The 19,779-nt window shown below is 44.3% G+C and overlaps 1 protein-coding gene across 1 annotated transcript in view; it reads left to right on the plus strand.

Moving 5' to 3' along the window:
- LOC146064132 (phospholipid-transporting ATPase IC-like) overlaps positions 1-19,779 on the plus strand; it is an 86,514-nt gene that overhangs the window by 41,670 nt on the left and 25,065 nt on the right. The window contains exons 12-14 of the mRNA XM_083177292.1: positions 668-832; positions 8,482-8,593; positions 18,711-18,786. Of these exons, the coding sequence (XP_083033418.1) occupies positions 668-832; positions 8,482-8,593; positions 18,711-18,786 (353 nt within the window). The remainder of the gene's footprint in view (positions 1-667; positions 833-8,481; positions 8,594-18,710; positions 18,787-19,779) is intronic.

Raw genomic sequence — 19,779 nt, forward strand, 5'->3', positions numbered from 1 at the left:
TCTATTTCTATGGTCTTGGAACAAGGGCAATGCTACTCACTGCATCCCTGCCAGCAGATGCCAACACCTCACCATGTGTCCCGGTGACCACCGATATCGGTAAGATTTGGCGGCTGCCAATATTGATTCCTGTGTGCACACATTAAGAAGCTTCAGTAGACAATGAAACAAGAAGACTATTGTTACATAGAGTGGGCTCTCTGCTGCAGAGAAGAGACTAAAAGGCTAAGAGGGGGATGATGAAAGTCAATAATAGGGGCTGCAGTGCCCAGACAGTAGTCATAGTGACTGAAGCAAATAATAACTGTACTTGCAAATCCATTGGTGGCACCCTGTCTGCAGTAAACATTCCGGGAGATTTGGTTTATGATGCAGGGCAGCAAGAGATAAGAAATTCAAACAGGACTCTCCCACAGGTTCTGGGAGGGTAGTCAACTATTGTATGTATGAAATCCATTAGAGAGGTCGAGGAAAATTACAACTGAGTAACGGCATTTAGACCATACAGTAACTGTGGCATGTTGGTAACAAAAATAAGTGTGAGAGACAAGTGTAGGCAAGATTCTGATGACATTTAGAAGTGACCACTCTCCGCCACAGTAACTTGGAAAGAAAAGTTCTTCCTGTGAAATTCTGTTCTCTTAACTTTCAAATTTTCTTAATTTAGGAATTTTCTGAAGAGACGCTTAGAACTCTTTGTTTAGCTTATAAAGAAGTGGAAGAACATGATTATAAGAAATGGGAGTTAACTTATAATGAGGCCTCTTTAGTACTTCAGAATCGTGCTGATCACTTGGACAATGTTTATGAGGCTATGGAGACTGATTTACAGGTAACTGCTCATGTTTCATACTGCACACATTTAAGTTAAAGTCAAAACATCCTAATTGCTGCAGATCTGTTTATTAAATGAAATAATGAAAAATTAGCTGAAAATAAAACGTAACTATTTTGAATGAAGAACAGTTGAAATGTTGGAATATCCAGATCCTCAATCTCCATAAATGGTGAGGTATTAGAAACGTTTAAAAAAAAAAATATGAGCATGGATATAGTTTGGGCAGGTCTTGGGCCTGATTCAAATGTGCACAGAGCTGCTATCATTTCTGATTACATGGAAGCGTCAGTGAGAGCTCTAATATGGTAATGCAACAAGAGGCATCACTCCTCCTGCTTACATTAGTGATCCAAACTGCATCCTAGGATGTAGCATTGGATCATTTGCATCAGTGCCATTTTTGTATTATTCCAATAATTTTTATAGATAAAACTCACACTAAATCATATGTGTGTGTGTGTGTGTGTGTGTGTGTGTGTGTGTGTGTGTGTGTGTGTGTGTGTGTGTGTGTGTGTGTGTGTGTGTGTGTGCGTGTAAATCTGGTTCTGATACTAGCTAGTTCTTCCAAGCCATTGACTTCACTACACCTCACTGCAACACCATCGACAAGCTACGTAACAGTGGGTTCAGGAAGCTCAGAGCTTCAGCTACATTAACAATTGCAGATACAGACAAAAATGGAAAAAAATTGTCCTGTGTCTGTAAAGTGAACATAGTGGAAAGTTAAAACATAATCTTTATTGTTCATATTTAAATACAAGTATATAAAGTCAAAACAGAAAGATAGAAGTGATACTATAAATATAGGAAATTGTATACAAGATAGAAAATGTGGTTAAAATAAAACAGGGTTGCCGACCCTCCCGCATTTAGCGGGAGTTTCTCGCTTTTTGGTCCTTTCCCCTGGTCTCACAGGAATATATAGGATCCTCCCATTTTTTTCCCCTGCCTGGCGAAAAACAGTGACTGCACATGCGCAAGTCACAATTGTAGAGTCAGTGACGTCGTGCCGCCGCTGTCCTAGTAATGCCGGCGGGGGTTCTGTGGTATCGCTGGCCGCAGCAGCACAGCACAGGGTGGCCTTGGGAGCGGGAGCTGTAGAGAGAGAGCGGACGAGCAGCGCCTCAGAAGAGGTGGTGAGTAAGCTAGAGGCTGGCTGCTACGATGCTTGCTTTCTGCTTCTCTCACTCAGCTCCCTGGCATCCTAGCTGTTTACTAGTGTTCCTCAGGCTCTGTCTCCCTCCCCTTCAGACCTCCACGCTGCTGCAGCAGCGCAGCTTCATCAAAAGTTTTCCTCTCCCCACTGCTTTATATCATATTTATGAAGAAATAGGGAGGGGGGAGAGGAAATATAATGAGGGTGCAGGAGGAAAGGAAACAATTATTTTTATAAAGCTGCAACCGCATGGAGGGAGTAAGCGAAGAGCAAGGATTTAAAAGTTGAATAGAAATGTTATTTGGTTAGCTCGCCCATGGCCCCACCCCATTTATGTCATGATCGATGTCCACGCCCCCTACTTTTTGTAACTTGCTGCCCTCTCCCGGAAAGGGCACAAGAGAAGTCAGCAAGTATGAAATAAAATGCTATTCACTTATGCCTGCTTCTGTTTCAGGATACATTTTCAGCCTCCTGGCACATGTCCAAATGACCCAGTGGTTCCCAAACCTGACTGACCATCTCGCACTTCTGGCCATCAGGCAAACTTCTGGACTCGCGGCGGGTCCGGTGGCTCTCTCTGTGCACCAATCAGGTCCAGAAGAGATGGGGGCATTACATGTGGCTATGCCCCCTCACTCCTGCACACCGGAGTGTATAAGTCCAATGCAGTGGTGCTGTGCTGTCTAGTGCTTCCATTAAGTCCAGTGGTATTGCTGTTATGTCCAGTGGTACTGCTAGTCCAGTGGTACTGCCGTTAAGTCCAGTGGGTGGTACTGCCATTAAGTGTGGGTGTAGTACACTCTCCGGTGTCACCTTAATATAATAAATAACCCCAAAATAAAAGGGTTATTTTAATCCATCTAAGTTTTTCAGTTTTGCCGTGTGTGGTACACTGGGCCTTATTCTAGTTTACTCTTCCTGACAAAATCCTTCTTAGATGGACAAAACCATGTGCACTGCAGGGGGGCAGATGTAAAATGTGCAGAGAGAATTAGATTTGGGTGAGTTATTGTGTTTCTGTGCATGGTAAATACTGGCTGCTTTATTTTTACACTGCAATATAGATCTCACTTTGAAGTAAAACCCCACCCAAATCTAACTCTCTCTGCACAAGTAACATTTGCCCCACCTACAGTGCACATGGTGTTGTCTATCTAAGAAGTATTTTGTCAGAAAGAGTGAACTAGAATAAGGCCCACTGTGCCGCCTGTATACAATAAATAACCCCAAAATAAAAGGGTTATTTTTTATCCGTTTAATTTTTTCAGACATTTTAGTTTGTGTGTGGGACAGTATACTCTCCTGTGCTGCCTGAGAACCACACCAGCAAGTCACTCCTCGTCAATTTCCTCAGATTGGAAATAGTCCTGCAGGCCATGTCACTGGCATGACTTACTCCTCTTTTATCCAGAATTCCTCCTGCAGCGCTACGCCTACTGCTGCCGCTGCTGCTATTGCTGCTGGGAGTCGGCTATCATCCCAGAGATGCTCCTGAGGAAGGACGAAAGGTCCGAAATGCATTGAGCAGCTGTACCCATGGCTGGAGAACTACAGCATCTTGTGTCCATTGGATCCACTTTCCACCCTGTTGGCGATCGGCTTTAAGAACCGGCATCTTTCAGCAGCACTACCACAGGAGTGGTTGGTGAGACCCATCCTATTTGTTTATCACCGGCTGGTGATTTTTACATGCTTTTTACCCTTGTACCATTGTGAGTGTGATGAGTGAATAAAACTGTTCCCCCCTGTACAAAGAGGTGTCTGCACTATATTCCTTTCTCCATCAGATCTACTGAAAAAGGAAAAAAGGGGGATTGCTTGGACTAAGTCCTATTATTGGTGATTTCCTAGAACATCGCTGTAAATAAGAAAGGAACCATCTCGGACTTTATCTTTTATTAGTGTAAGTTTGATCTTACCTATTGCTCCACTGCACTTAGCGCTCAAGACTCTGATTTTTTCCTTGTTGTCTATATTTGTTTGAAGTCTGGTGTCACTTCACTATCATTGTCTAAGCTGCTATATTTTGCGCAATTGTACAGAATATCTTTCTATTTACTTGACATCAGGACCATACCATTATTGTCCAAAGTCTCAACCCTGGTGTGACCTTGGTGTTCAACATGATTATACACGAATACCAGGAACACATTTCCATACTTTGGACCGCGGGTACATTTATATTTTACACTCCTATTTTTCTACTCAGATTTCAGAGGAGCTATCGCACAGCCCCCTGACTCTCATCACCCATCCAATACAAGTATGATGGTGGACAGAAGAGATGGGGGATGTGTTTGTTAGTGCCCCATTTTTTCTAGTCTTAATCTTGATTCATGGCTCTCTCATTTGCTGAATCACTGTGACCACCCCTGCAATGCTATATATAGTAACAGGGATAGGATGCTTTGATTGGGATGAACAGCAGAAGCACACCTTGGCTCACCCCTCAACTGGTACCGTAAATTCCTAGAAGGAATTACACAGCCATACTTTACTGGGTCGTCTGAAATCCATCCGAACTCAGAAGCTAAGCAGTGAAAGGCTTGATCAGTATCTATATGAGAGACCAATAGGAAATATCCGGTGCTGTGCCCCACTACTAGGATAGTATGTTTACTGTGTTCCTAAGGGTGAAGCCACAATATCTCTTTTACCCATCTGATTCCTCCCTCTATTCGCTACTGTATGATCCCAACTGTATTAAAACCTATGTTACAAATTATAAATTTAAGTGGTGGTGGGAAGTGTCCAGTGTGGAAAACGGTTGCTACTGTATCTACTGATTACTGATTTTATAAGCTTACCATTAAAAGTTATATTTTAATACTTACCATCTTCCTTACCATCACTAAATAATTTCTTTACAAGCGTGCCCCAAAAAACCTTAATAGTTCCCTTGAGTCTTCTCCTAGACTATCTCTTTTCAGTGTATATTCTGAACTACCTTTGGGAGCACCACCAACCAGCGATTGTTAATCAGGTTTTCCCTGGACAGTGGTCTTTTATGTTGGTCTCAACCAATTGTTACCCTTGATTTTTTCATGTAGTAATTTTTCACTTAGCCTGTGCCAACTCACTCTAATATCTAAACCTATGATGGTTAACACCCCTGCTGCACAGGTACTTGTAGTGCCACGTAAAAAATTAAGTCCGGCAAACCGCTCTGAAGAACAGTGTAGCTGGCCGTTTACATGTAGACAGCCGGTGGGGTGACTAGGGACAGACAAACCGCTATAAAGATGGGGTGCGTGTCTACATGTAGATAGGTGGAAGGGTAACTAGGGAAAGACATACGGCAAACCGCTATAAAGATGGAGTGCGCATCTACATGTAGACAGGTGGCAGGGTGACTAACAACAGAAGTACAGCAAACCACTATAAGGATGGGGTGCGCGTCTACATTTAAACAGGTGGCAGGGTGACTAGGGACAGACGTACAGAAAACCGATGGGAGGGAAATATAATGAGGGAGAGGTGAATGCTTCTTGTTTACTATGCTGTAGGAGAGATCATGCAGCTAGTCAATGCGTCCCAGCTTTGGGAGTATAATCGCAAGAACGGCCAGCATATCGATCAAACGTGCCTACACACTTTACTTTTGTTCCGAAAGGGGCCCGTCTGGTCGATGAATATTAAACAGCACTGAACCTTCGACCAACCGAGAATGGATGGACAAGACCATTTTTGGCTGTTTATCGACGTACAGCAGGAATCGGGACAGCGTACACACCTATACAATCGAATGGCCGTTCGTCCCAGATCAAAAGAACAGCCGAAGTTTGTATATATGTGTACCCAGCTTAACATGGGTGGCAAGTCTTGTTGTCCAGTCCAGCTTTTGTGTTGTATCACTGCCGCAGTCTGCACACTTCTCCATATCACAGTAGCCCACAGCAAACCATGGTCGGCGTGCACCTGTAGTATGCTGCGGGGACTCTCCCCAAGTGCGCTTCAATCTCCTGCAGGGTGTCTCCTGGCAGCGAAAAGACGGCAACTGATGGCAAGGAGGACTCATACACACAGTTGCCGTGTATATGTTGCCGTGAATGTATATGTGTTTGTCTGTCAATGTCTATATGTTTTTATGTCTAGAATAAATATTTTATAAAATATTATGCATAATTGATTGATTACCAATAGCCTAACAACCCTGTTTCTATGAATATTAGCGCAGTGAACTATAAATTCATTGTGATTTTGTTGGTTCTCCTAGAGATATCGGTATACACCCGCACAGGTGTATTTTCTGTTTTCTGCTGCTTGTTTATAGTAGGGAAGTGTTCCCACACACTATATAGAAAATTGAATTTTTTTTTTTTTTTTCCATTTCGATAACTGATCATCTTAGCCATGCCATATCGATGCATCCAGGGAAACAACTCTAGGCACAAAAGTACATTTTTTAACTTTGATTTTTAAACAAATAATACAATGTGCAATTGTAAATTAACAATTAATTAGACGCAGAGAACAAAATCTTTAAAATGGTACCTCATTTATGGATTTTGGTTAAGGATGAAGGGAGAAAAAGGGATTGTAATATTGGCAAGGGCCCTCTGGTAGGTGTTAAAAAAAAATTCACTTTAAAACTGTCAAAGGAGGGGGAGTGCATCTTGAGAAACTGGTCTTCTGTTATTTTCTTGTTTAGATTCTGAATATTGAATACTGAATATTGCCTTATTCGCAGATTACCTTCTTGCCTCTGTTTCCCATCCCATTACCTCGTTACTACATCTTATGGCTTAGTTTGGGATATTCTGTGAACTTTCCAATTTTAAGATGAACTTTTCGAAATCATTAACGTTAAATATTTTAACTCCACATAACATAATAGGGGGAATGAAACCGGCCTTCCCAATTATTTGGCATCCTACACATATCACTTACCTAGGTATTAACATCACAAAAAATCTTTGCCATCTTTCACCTACAAATTTTACTCCACTGCACTCCTCACTTAGGCCCTTATTCTAGTTGAATCGGACGGATGCGTATTTCGGACAGGAACTGAGTGTTCTTAGCCCCGCCTATCGTACGGATTGCTCACACCGTCCGAATGCGTTAAAACGCCGACCGAACGGACCGCGAGTGGATGTTTCATGTGAACACCTCCTCCATCTGTGGGAACCTCTCCATCCTCTGATGGTCACCGACCATCGAATTATGGACCGAGTGGTCACTGAAAAGGGGTTTTTGGATCCGCACAGACTCAAAACATCAATTTAGAAAATTAGAAAGAGAACCATCTAAATAACCAATATATTGGACTACTTTTCCACCGTTATGATAGTCTTGGATTGGCGGTGCGCCCAACACATTCAGTATTGTGACTGAATTTTATTAGACTCAACACCTAAAATATTTTTGAGGCAATATTAGTTACTCATTTCAACAGTCAAATCAGACAGCACTCGGACATTTTTCCGTATGAAAGCAGGGATATGGGTGGGCAGCAGACATCCGGCTATGTCAGCTGTCTGCCCCCCACCCGTGCGTCATGGCCGCATTACCATACGTACGCCCAGCGTTTTCGTGGGAACGCCCATGGTGGGATTGGTTGGTATTGGGTGGTTTAGGATGCGCTGTGTAACAATGAAAATCAGACCAGTAAGTTCTCAGTTTTGGACAGCTCCACCAAATATGTTTCAAAGGGTCAACATTAGACAGGCATCTCCAACAAGTATTGGGGGTTGAGGGGCATATTGCATATAATAGAGAAGGGTGTTAACACCACCGCATAAGAATTTTATATTGTGTTTTCCTTATCACGATACAGGAGGAGCTAGAATGGGCTTTTAAGAAAAATTTTTGCCAATTCTTATCTGAAAGAGATTCCCAGGCCTTTTATCCAGGATTTAACCCAAAAGGGGGTTAGGGAGTCATGTTTCTGTAAGATAATTTTGTAAAGGGCTGACATTCTGTGGGGGTAGGAGCTAGTAGCCATACACATTTTCTCAAAGCGAGTGAGTTCTCTCTTAGCAGAATTTAATCCGCCACTTATCAATATAAAATGTCTAATCTGTAAGAATTTCCAAAAGTCAAATTGAGGAATGTCCCAATTTTCATGGAGGTCTCCATGGATATTCCCACCCTTCTCCATTTCTTACTTTCTCTTCTTCTCTCTCCCATTTTCTAGTTAATCTTTAGGTCAATTTTTGTTTGTTTTGTTTCATTTACTCTAAGTAACACACAATAATTTGATCTATTTGAATATATATATATATATATATATATATATATATATATATATATATATATATATATATGAATCCCCTGTTTCTTTACAGTTGTCTTTAAGGTTTTGATGCTTGAAACAGATGTAAGCTCTTTTTGTGTGTCAAACTCAATAAAAACCGATTACACAAAAAAAGTAATATTGACTGTATTTGCACCCCAATCCTCCTCTGGCTAAGGCAGACGTCTCTTCTGTCTTCTCCTTATAACAGTTATCAAGACTACTGTAATAATCTCTTTGTTTCAGCTACTTGGAGCCACTGCAATTGAAGATAAATTACAAAATGGTGTTCCAGAAACAATCCAGCTCTTGAAAGATGGAAATATGAAGATCTGGATGCTGACAGGAGATAAGCCAGGTACATCATCATTTTAAATGTATCAAATAAATTAAGCTGTTTAGTAAAACCATATGCCTTTTTTCTCCAGTATGTCCCTTATGAAAAAGGTACATCCAGCAAGAAAGTTAGTAACACAACCAAGAGACTATGGCAATTGATTAATTCTGACCTATAAATTAAATCAACCAATGGGAATTTTGAAATTGATGATGAGGTACTGTATAAGCATGGAATGAACTTTGGCTAGCACACATGGCACTCCTAAAGTGTCCATTATATAGTGTCCTTATATAGTGTCCATACATTAGGGTACAGTAAAGTTCTTCATTGGCCAAGAGGTCAGGTTTTGCTTTATTCTGATTGGTACAGTAAAGATGCACAGCTGTGTCTTTGTCCAAAAGCTTCGTCATAGGTCTAGGGGTCATGTTGTGCGTCCGGTTTCAGCTGGATCTTTCAAATAGGCCATCCTCATGGCAATGCAAAACATTAGATATGTATTTTGTCCATAACTTTTGACTGGTACATGTTGCGCACTTTAAACAATCACTGGAGCACTGCACTTGAGAGAAGGAACACACAGATGCTAAATATGTGCAGGGGAGATCGTGTTTTACCATTATTACTGTGTGTAGTGGTTTTAAACCATATAACTATATTTTATTATTTGTGAGTGTAGAGTATGAGTTTATGTGTATTACAGTGACGAATCAGATCCCGGTGATGAATCAGATCCTGACTACTATCTTCTAGAGCAGTGGTGGCCAACCCGTGGCTCTTGAGCCTCATGCGGCTCTCCCCCTTGTAAAGTGCGGCTCCTGCTCCCAGTCCCCCCTGCTGCCGGTTCCCTGAATCCCTTCTCCTTCTGAGGGGAGGAGAGCACGCATCGCGCATCTCTCCTACCCCTTACTGTGCATCCTTGTGACTGGGCCATCCGCCAATCAGAGCTCGTGGGCCAGCAGCCAATCAGGAGCCGGCCAGCGAGCTTTGATTGGTGGACGGCCCAGTCACAGGGAAGTGAGGGGGAAGGAGATGTGCGGTGTGCTGTGCTCTCCTCCCATCGGTGACATGACAGGAGGACTGCAGGGGGACACCAGACTGTCCTCTCCCCGCCTGGCAGCAGCAGCAACAACAGTGAGTGCTGCTGCTGGGAAATTTGCACTGTGGGGGCATAGCAGTTTGTGGCACTGTGGGGGCATAGCAGTTTGTGGCACTGTGGGGGCATACCAGCTTTTTGGCACTGTGGGGGCATACCAGCTTTCTGGCACTGTGGGGGCATACCAGCTTTCTGGCACCGTAGGGGCATACCCGGCACCGTGTGGTGCATACCTGGCACCGTGGGGGGCATATGTGTATCTGGCACTATTGGGGGCATATGTATATATGGCACTGCACTATTGGAGGCATATTTGTATCACACCCACCCAAGGGGTCAAAATAGACCACGCCCCTTTTTGGCGCATGCGCCTTAGGTGCACACATGATGTCGGCTCTTTAGCTTGACTACCAATATTTTTCGGCTCTTTACCACTGACCGGTTGGCCACCCCTTTTCTAGAGGGTGCTAAATAATATAAAATAAGAAGTAGATTCTGATTGGTTGCCCATAGCAACATCACATGTGAACTAGAATACACATCTTAGTAACTTTCCCCCCATGTGCCTTTGTAACACTCTGTGGGAAGTGTCATGAAAGGTATTAATTTACAGGTAAGTATTAGGAAGGGTGATACTCTGGTTGACAGTGTTACTTTATTTCTTCTGGTATTTCTCACCTAAACCTGGTGTTTGTGGTGTCTAATGGGAAGCAAGTTTTACTAGTAATGCACAATACAATACAGTTCAAAATACATTACTCACAGCCACTAATTACACAATTGCCTTTCTGTATTTGTATTACAATACAATGAATCTGTGAAGCCTTTCCTTCACTAAAAGAACTTAAAAATGTTTTTTTACCAATAAAGTATACACAATGCATATTACAATGTAGCTACCTATATACACAAAGCAAAAATCTCTCTCTAAAATGACTCTATAGTCGGGGCCCCGTTTACCTCTATAGCCAGCTGGATTAATTTTATAGTGCACTTTTTAGTGACAATATCTAATCTTGTTGAAACAAATGTTAAAAGCCTGAAGTAGATGCTGCAAATGGGCGATGAGAAGATAAAAATGTAGCACTCTCTAGTTAGTGTTGTAACTCCTTTCTTTCTGAAGATAGTTAATGCTCCATGCAACAGTGTCCTTTTATGCTGAGCTGCAATAAGAATCTTGGTACAACAGTGGTTCTTGCTTAGTGGTTGGTGAATAAAGTCAAAGCTCAGTATTGTCTATGGCTGAATTGCAAGGTGTTACTTGCTCTAGCTGGTGTAAGGCCCTGCTCGCTAGTAAAAGCTGTCAGTCCTAGCCACACTGCTTCCACAAAGTCCTGTCACCTCCTGTATCAGTAGTCTATAGATGGTGGCTGCTTGTTAATGGTGAGGGTGCTGCATGCATCTAGATGAACTGCCCACATATACTTTGTGGGGAAATAGTGTCTCTGTCCCTGGTATAATCACCATCCACCTGCCTGTGGTATGAGCGATGCAGTGTAATTGTAAATGACAGACCTTGTCTGTATCACAGTGGCTGGACTGTCTATACCTCTGTAGTAATTGTTGTCACTGGCCTGCTTCCCTGCACCTCCAGGCCCTTCCTCCAATCTGCCGTTGTCAATTAGAAGCACCAAATTCAGTCACCAAATTCACCACCCTCTCACAGATAATAGCCACAGTGTTACTTGAGGCGGCATCTTCAATCCGCATCTCCCTTTTTTCCAGCTGCTACCTCTGGGGACTCTGGGTAACTGCCCTAACAGTCTGCCTCAGCCAGCTGTAACTTGTTCTAGCAGCTTCTAAGTCATGTGACCTGAGGCTGGCTCACAGCAGTCCATAACAGATAAATACATTAAGTGTAATAAATGTCTATACAAGCTCTGATGGGGTGCCACACCTTCGTGAGAGAATAGCCCAGCACAGCTGTCATTTGACAGACTCTGGAGGGCAGAATTGTGGATCCAGGAATTTAAGCAATTGTTACTCATTCGACAAGTACAAACTTACTGATCATGTCCCTCCCTCCAAAAGAGGTGGAGCTAGGGACAAGAAACTTTTACAACTTTAGGCATATTGGATCCACAAATTAGACACAGTGCCCTCTTCTGACCATAGTGAAATACTATATTCAACATGTGTTTTATAATCCTGAAACCTATTACATTTCAACTATTGTTGTGACTATAATGTTTTGCACTAGTATCTTCTTCATATGACAGTGATTGTCTATATAGAGTATATTTCATAATCGTATTTATGTGAAGGTTTCTGTATATTAGTTGTCCTAAGTTACATGTGCTAGTAGTCGGGTAATAACTCAGGTAGGTTAACTATGCTTTTCCTGCTTGATTAGTATCTGACCTATCTGTCCTTTTTTGACCAGTAATTTTCAGTACTACAGATGTAGCGCCTGTCAGCCAGATTAGGGAATTGCCAGATTCCCTGAGCTGGCGATCCCTATAGGAGAGGTGCTGCATCTGACGGTAACGTGTGAGCGTCTGACACGCACGTGTGTTCCCTTCACTCAGCGGTGGATGGTGGAAACCCTGCTTGTCCCTGCTTCAGGGAGACGGGCAGGGTTTGGGGGGGTGTGGGGAGGCGGTGGCGGGCTCTGTCAGAACAGGGCGTGCACGCGGGCCCCCTTTTGTGGGCTGGTGAACGGCGGTGGATGGTGATGAATCACCTGGAGCAGCTCTAATGAGAGATGCTCCATCTGTAGGTGGTTAGACTCTGGTATCTGATATTGTTATTATAATGTTATTTGACTTGATTCTAATTGATTGTTCAAAAGTCTAGTTTTTATGGTGGGGGGGTCTGCACATGCGTGAATATGCGCATGTGCAAACCCCCTGTGCGAATGCCTTCAGAGAGTATCACACTCGCCGATGGCTTCACACAGCAATGGCTTCACACAGACTTTTATGTTCGTCCCCATAAAACGGTGGGCGTTCCCCTGGGAATGCAGGCGTGTCTGTGCCTGAGTGGGGCGGGCGGCTGACAATGGAATGACCGAAGCGTCAACCCGAATTCGGACTGCAGAGGCCAACTGAAAAGCATGTATAGACATTTCAGACCAAATGCTGCAGAAATCATTCCATGGTCAACGACCTGGGCAGGCGCATGCAAGGTAATGTGTTTGTGTACACATCCCCGTGCATGTTAGTGAGGGGATTCTGGTGGTGGGGGGAGCGGGCGTTTGTCGTGACAGCAGGTGGCGCTTACCTGTTCACTAGGCTGCGAGTGTATGCAGCCTAGCGAAAAGGTCTAAATCAGGCCCTATATCTAGCACGAATTGAGGTAAAGAATAGATTTTTTTTTTATTTCATTAAAAACTGTGAAGAAACAGCGCTGTGCAGCATGAGGTGGGGGGAACGGCCAGCCTGTTGCATGCATTAAAGGTAACTGCTCTGCAGTGGTATGCACATGGAGTGCTACTGACTACTTCTCTGCAGCCTGCTGAGCTTACGGGTCCCTTTCATTCCACTGCTAGAGCCCCATCCTTGCCACTGGGGCTGCTGTATTTATGTCTGCCTGCTGAGCTCCCCCTCCTCTTTTTAACTGCTCCTTGCCCCTCTACTTACTGATCCTGTCTACAGGCTGCTTCCTAGTACTCCTCTCAACTACCCCTGCCTTGTCACTGCTCCTGACTGGTCACCTAACCCTCCTCTGGCCCCTTCCTCACTGCTCCAGACTGCAGGCTGCTCCACTAGTAGTCCTCTGCTCCCCTCACCTTGCTCAATGCTCCTGACTGCAAGCTGCTCCCCTAGTACTCCTCTGCGTTCTCTCTCCCCCCCCCCCCCCCCCATCTCACTGCTCCTGACTGCAGGCGGCTGCTCCCCTAGTACGCCTCTGCAGCCCCCCACCTCCATACTGCTCCTGACTGCAGGCTGCTACCCTAGTACTCCTTTGTCCTCCCTCCCCCCCTCACTGCTACTGGTTAAGGAAGGATGTCACATTGCAATGTGTCCCATCAATGTTTTTGCACCGATGGTAGTGTTTTTTGATGGAGACATTCCAATGTTTGCAATCATCGAAAAACATTGTAGTAAACATTCAGTTGTGTTGCGATGTTATACTGGGTCCCGCCCAACAGTTTTTTCCGAAGGTGACCATCCTCTGAGCTTTTTCCAATGTGAAAATTGGTTACATTTTTTTTCTTTTGAGGCAGTGGTCAGTTACCATTGCCTCAAAAGATTTGATGGTGGAAGCCCTACCCCTGGTTGCAGGCTGATCCTCTAGTACTCCTCTGCCCTCCCCCCTATATGTCACTGCTCCTGGCTGCAGGCTTCTCTCCTACTCCTCCTCTGCAACATCCACCATCCCTGTCACTGCTCCTGGTTGCATACTGCTCCCCTAATCCTCTTCTATCCCCTCCTTGACTTGGCTGCAGGCTGGTCCCTTAGTCCTCCTTCTACGCACCCTGACCTCCTTGTAATTGCTCCTGGCTGCAAGCTGCACCCCTAGTTCTCCTCTGTCTGTGTTAGCATGTCAGCTTCTATCTCTGTGCCAGCATCTGTGCTGTTTATCAGCATCTACCAATGAGGCAGCATCCATCTACCTGTGTGTCAGCCTTCTTGTATCTGTGTGTGTGTCAACATCTGTCCATGTGTCGGTGTACTTTCGGTGTGTCTATGTCAGCATCTGTTCAGCATATGTCCCTGTGTCAACATCTGTCTGCGTATAAGCATCTCAGTGTTAGTGTCAGTTTAATGCATGCATCTCTGTGTTAGTGTCAGTTTAATGCCAAAAAATGCATCATGCATTCAAAGTCTCAGAAATCCAAAGACTATATATAGTATAAATGGCACTATAATGGAAACTACTGAGGAAGAGAGGGATCTAGGTGTCACTATTTCAGGGGACTTAAAAGCAGGTAGGCAATGTAACAAAGCAATGAAGAAGGCAAGTCAGATGCTTGGTTGCATAGGGAGAGGTATCAGCAGTAGAAAGAAAGAAGTAATACAGGTTGAGTATCCCGTATCCAAAATGCTCGGGACCAGGAGAATTTTGGATAACGGATTATTCCGTATTTCGGAATATTTTAATATTTCAATGATGTATTTTGAAGTATCTTGCATTTATGCTGTATAAACACATAATATACACACAAATATATTTTATTACCACATAAAATACACACAAATATATTTTAATTGTTCAAAAAACAAGGTTTCAAAACGTGAAACAAAATGTGTGTACTATCTCAGCACTGAATTTGAATGCCAAGCAATCATTGTCTTGCACATATATAGGCCCTTATTCTGATCTGTGCGGAAATTCCCGCATTCTTACGGAGCGGTCCGCACGCCACGGTGTTTTGCCGCGTGCGGCCATCGTCCGTAGAAACGCCCACGTGTCCTCCGCATTCGGACGGACTCACTCTTTAAGAACAGGGCGTGTTTACGGACGACATACAAACCATGCGTGTGCGGGAGAAACACTCCGATTCGGCACGGTATTACAGAGTATTACAGAGTATGCTCGGGAATACCGCATCCGACCGGGAGCCAAGCGGTGCTACCGCACGTAAGCGGAGTATTTACGCCAAACAACCCACTATGAAGTATCTTCTGCAAGACATCACATGACCCACTTATTCAATTACCTATCCTCATAAAAAACTGCTTATTTGGAAATGGAATCAATTAGATTCCAATATATCCTTACAAGCATGCCTAACACATGCATTGCACACATTAACCCTTACAGCAATTGAAGTGCAATGGTTTCAATTAAAGCACTGACAAGCGTCCTATTAGTGAGTAATGAGTAAAGGAGTAGATTGTATTGGGTTCAGGTGTTAATGGTTGTAGTCATTAGGCGTACGTTCGCCTACCGCATGAACGAGTGGTGTCCGCAAAGCAATAGTACACTTGTGGACACCGCACATTTCAGCCCTTTTTGCTCGCGTGCATTCGGAGTGGTTTCCGAATGTACGCCCCCCAACATAAGTGTACTCCCCCGTGTCCGCCCATGTTTCCGCCCCGTTTTGCCCACTTTGAAACTACGCCCATGTGTCATTCCGCATGACGCCCATAATACGCCCCTATTTCCCGACTGATTGCGGGGACCAGTTTTGGACGGGCTTTGTCCGAACTGGTACCGAGTCAAGGCGTGGCACATGCGCGTAGCGTTCTCCACGCATGCGCAGACGCCGTAAAGACGCTATCCGTAAGAACGCGGTAAAGTCCGCATCAATCAGAATAAGGGCCATAGTGCCAGTTACATATCATGTCCCCAGTGATGCTGTTACAAATGTCCCCAGTGAGTTTTTAGCAAAAAAAAAATTTTTTTTCACTTTCTGGAATGTCCGTATTTCGGAATAATTCGGATAACGGATATTCGGATACGGGATACTCGACCTGTAATGCCACTGTATAGGTCATTGGTACGACCTCAGCTAGAGTATTGTGTTCAGTTCTGGAGGCCATATCTCCAGAAGGATATAAATACATTGGAGACTGTACAAAGAAGGGCAACTAAAATGGTACATGCCCTACATCACAAAACGTACCAGGAAAGACTAAAATATTTTTATATGTATACTTTAGAGCAGAGAAGGGAAAGGGGGGACATGATAGAAACTTTCAAATATATCAAGGGTTTTAACAAGGTACAGGTGGGAGACATTCTTCACAGGAAGAGGAGCAACAGAACACGAGGACATGCACTGAAACTAGAGGGAGGAAGATTCAGGGGAAATGTGAGGAAGAATTACTTCACAGAAAGAGTAGTAGATAAGTGGAATAGCCTACCATCAGAGGTGGTAGACGCAAATACAGTAGTACAATTTAAACATGCTTGGGATAAGCATATTGATATCCTTACAAAAAAATAAGGATCAAATATGGTTTGAGGTAACATGTTTAAAAAAGGGGCAGACTAGATGGGCCAAGTGGTTCTTATCTGCCGTCAAATTCTATGTTTCTATGTCAGCATTTGTGTCAACTGTATGTCTGCTTTTTTAGCGTCTTTCTGTCAGCATATGCAGTAAGTGTGCTTGTGTTGACATCTGCACGTCAGCATACCCTCCGTTTCAGTCTCAAAAAAGGTACACACTGAAAGGGGGCGTGGCCACTGTGAAAGGGGGTGTGACCATGTCCCCTTTCCTATCTTTTGAATTGATCATTATAGGAGAAGGGATTCAGCCGTCATGGTGATTGGGGGATGGGGGAGAAATGGTGCTGTGCTGATGGCAGGCCTATGACAGGGGATGGTACAGAGCACTGTTGTGTCCCCCCTCGGCATACGTGTGGGGCAGGGGGGGTGCCTTCTCCCCAGCAGCAGCAGATCCCAGGCATCAAATAGAGACTTTCTGTGTCTCTATATGATCCCACTGGCCGCCACCTGCTCTTACCTGGCACAGACAGGAGGTTGCACATCGTGCTTCTGGCCCGGGTGTTCAACTTCTCCATGCTGTCGGATAGTGCAAGGACTTCTGGGCTCTCTGCGTTCTGACTTCTGACTGACTGCCCGGCCCCTGAGCACTCTCCTCACCTCTGCTCCCAGTAGATGCTGCTGCTCCAAGCGCATGCGCCGGCATTTCCAGGAGGCTTTACATTTATAGTTGCTGACAGCCCCTGAGTGCGTGAGGGCCTGCGGCTGCTGTGTGACGTCATGACGCAACGCACACAGTGCAACCCGCAATGCACCCCTGGGAACGGTGCAGAACCTCTTTTTAATGGCCAGAAATACATCTTCTATGTACCGCCGGGCTGGAACGATCATCGACACCCGTCAAGCCGAAGAGGAGCCGTCTGAACCCGAAAATCGGTACAATCGGTACACTTTTTTTTAGCTGATACAGACCGTTAAAAACCGGTACTGTACCGGCTAAATTGGTACAGTTGGAGGGTATGCGTCAGTGTCAGCATGTGTTCAGGGGCGAATTTAGGGGTCAGGCCGCCCCTAGGCACAACATTTTTGTGCCCCCCCCCCCTATTTTTATGTAATCATATATGTATATACATTGTTATTTATATATTTCATTAAAATTTAACTGTAGCCCACCTTAATATTTTTTTAAGCACTCTGGACTGCTCACTGTACGGAGGACCTGGAGGGAGGGAGGCACTTATTAGTACAGTGATTAGCACAGTGTCTCCGTCAGTCTCTCTCTGGCTCACACACTGTGACTGACTGAGCGCAGGGAGGATCTGCGCACCGCTCAGCTCAGCTGCTGGATACACAGCAGCCAATAGACTGTGTGTGTGTAGAGTAGCCAATGAGCGGAAGCCGGCAGCAGTGAGCCTGAGCCATTTCCGGACGCGCAGGGGGACCATCGGTGATGTAATGTGCATGGCAGAGTGGGTGGGCCGCCGACATATGATGATTCATGTCTGCGGCGGCGGCGCTCGTCACTCACCGCTGCCCACCCGCTTTGCCATGCTGCTATTTAACAGAATGTCAGCCTGACTGCCGCACTTAATTGGTGCCGCCCTGAGGCCGGTGCCTCACGGGCCTAGGCACAAATCCGGCCCTGCATGTGTCTGCATGTCTGCCAGCATCTGTGTATCAGCATGTGTGTTTCAGCTGCCATGTGTCATTGGGGGAAATTTACTAAGGCAAATACACCTAAAAAAATAAAATACACCAATTCGTACTCGTATTGATGTCACATAGCTTGGTTTGGGGGGGGGGGGGGGGGGGGTTCATGTCATCTTTTTAAATGATTTATTTATTTTTTTCTAAAAATTTTTACACTGCAGCCTGCACGAATCTGACTGATCCATGCAGGCTGCCCGATACAAAATACGAATTTGTATCAGGCAGAATATGGCCAAATCCAAATTCATGAATAGGGCAGCTTAGTAAATTTGCGCTATTTACGAATTGTATTTCTTTAAAAATACGGCCTGAGCCAGTCGTATTGATTTGTATTAAGAATATGAATATGATTGAGTCCTATTTGTATTCTTAGTAAAATTTCCCCCACTATGTTGATCCATGAAGTGATATGTCATCAGCAAAGAGTTTTGAACCATACATCTGTCATTTTGCAATTTGTAACCTTTGTCAAAGAATGGCATATTTGTTTTGCAGAGACTGCTGTGAACATTGCACGTTCCTGTAAGCTTATTTCCAGTGATATGGAGATTGTTGAAGAGAGTGAGATAAGGTAATGGAACGAGTCAAATTGTCTTTTCTCAGGTTTATACCCCAGTTGTGCAAACTGCACATACAGACACACCGTGATGCCCATTACACATTATACTACACACTGTAATGCCCATTACACATTATACCATACCCCATAATGCCTATTATATAGTACACCATATCCCGTAATGCCTATTATATATTTTACCATACACAATAATGCCTATGACACATTATGCCAGACACCGTAATGCCTATCACATATTATACCACACACAATAATGCCCATTACACATTATGCCACACACCATAATGCCATTTATACATTATACCGCACACCGTAATACCCCTTACACAATGCCCCCAGTATTGCCCATTATATATAATTTCAATAGCAGTGCACCTTACACAATGCCCCCAGTAGTGTCCATTACACATAATGCCACCAGTAGTGCCCCTTACACAATGCCCAAGTAGTGCCCATTACACATAATGCCACCAGTATTGCACCTTACACAATTCCCCAGTAGTGCCCATTATACATAATACCCCCAGTAGTGCCTATTACACATATACCTGTGTAAAGTGTTGAGTGTATTTCCAGTCTCATGTGCAGCTTATCAGTTACCTTATGCTGCATCTTCCTCTGCTGCCGGGTCCCACAGCATTGAGCTGTAACCTGTAGATGCATGGAGGAAGAGAGTAGTTTGTTGCTTCTGTCCTGTTACTTCTCTCATGCAGAGCTTTAAGATGCCATACCCACTGCATCTGGATTCGCGCATGCTTAGTCCATATACCCAACAGGGCAGTGGGAAAACCGGGGTTTAGCTTCAGCTTTGTGGTGCAGCGGGAATAGGCAGAACGTGGTTAGTGGTCCTATGGGTTGTGCTGCAGGATGGTGTTCCCACAGTGCAAATTCCCTGTGGGCAAGGCACCAAGAGCACATGCGTAGTTATGGCCCTGTGTATACAGCATGTACTGTATATGTATATAAGGAATATCCTTTTTTGCT

The sequence above is a fragment of the Crinia signifera genome, chromosome 1 (genome assembly GCF_055691185.1).
Source record: "Crinia signifera chromosome 1, ASM5569118v1, whole genome shotgun sequence".
Lineage (NCBI taxonomy): Eukaryota > Metazoa > Chordata > Amphibia > Anura > Myobatrachidae > Crinia > Crinia signifera.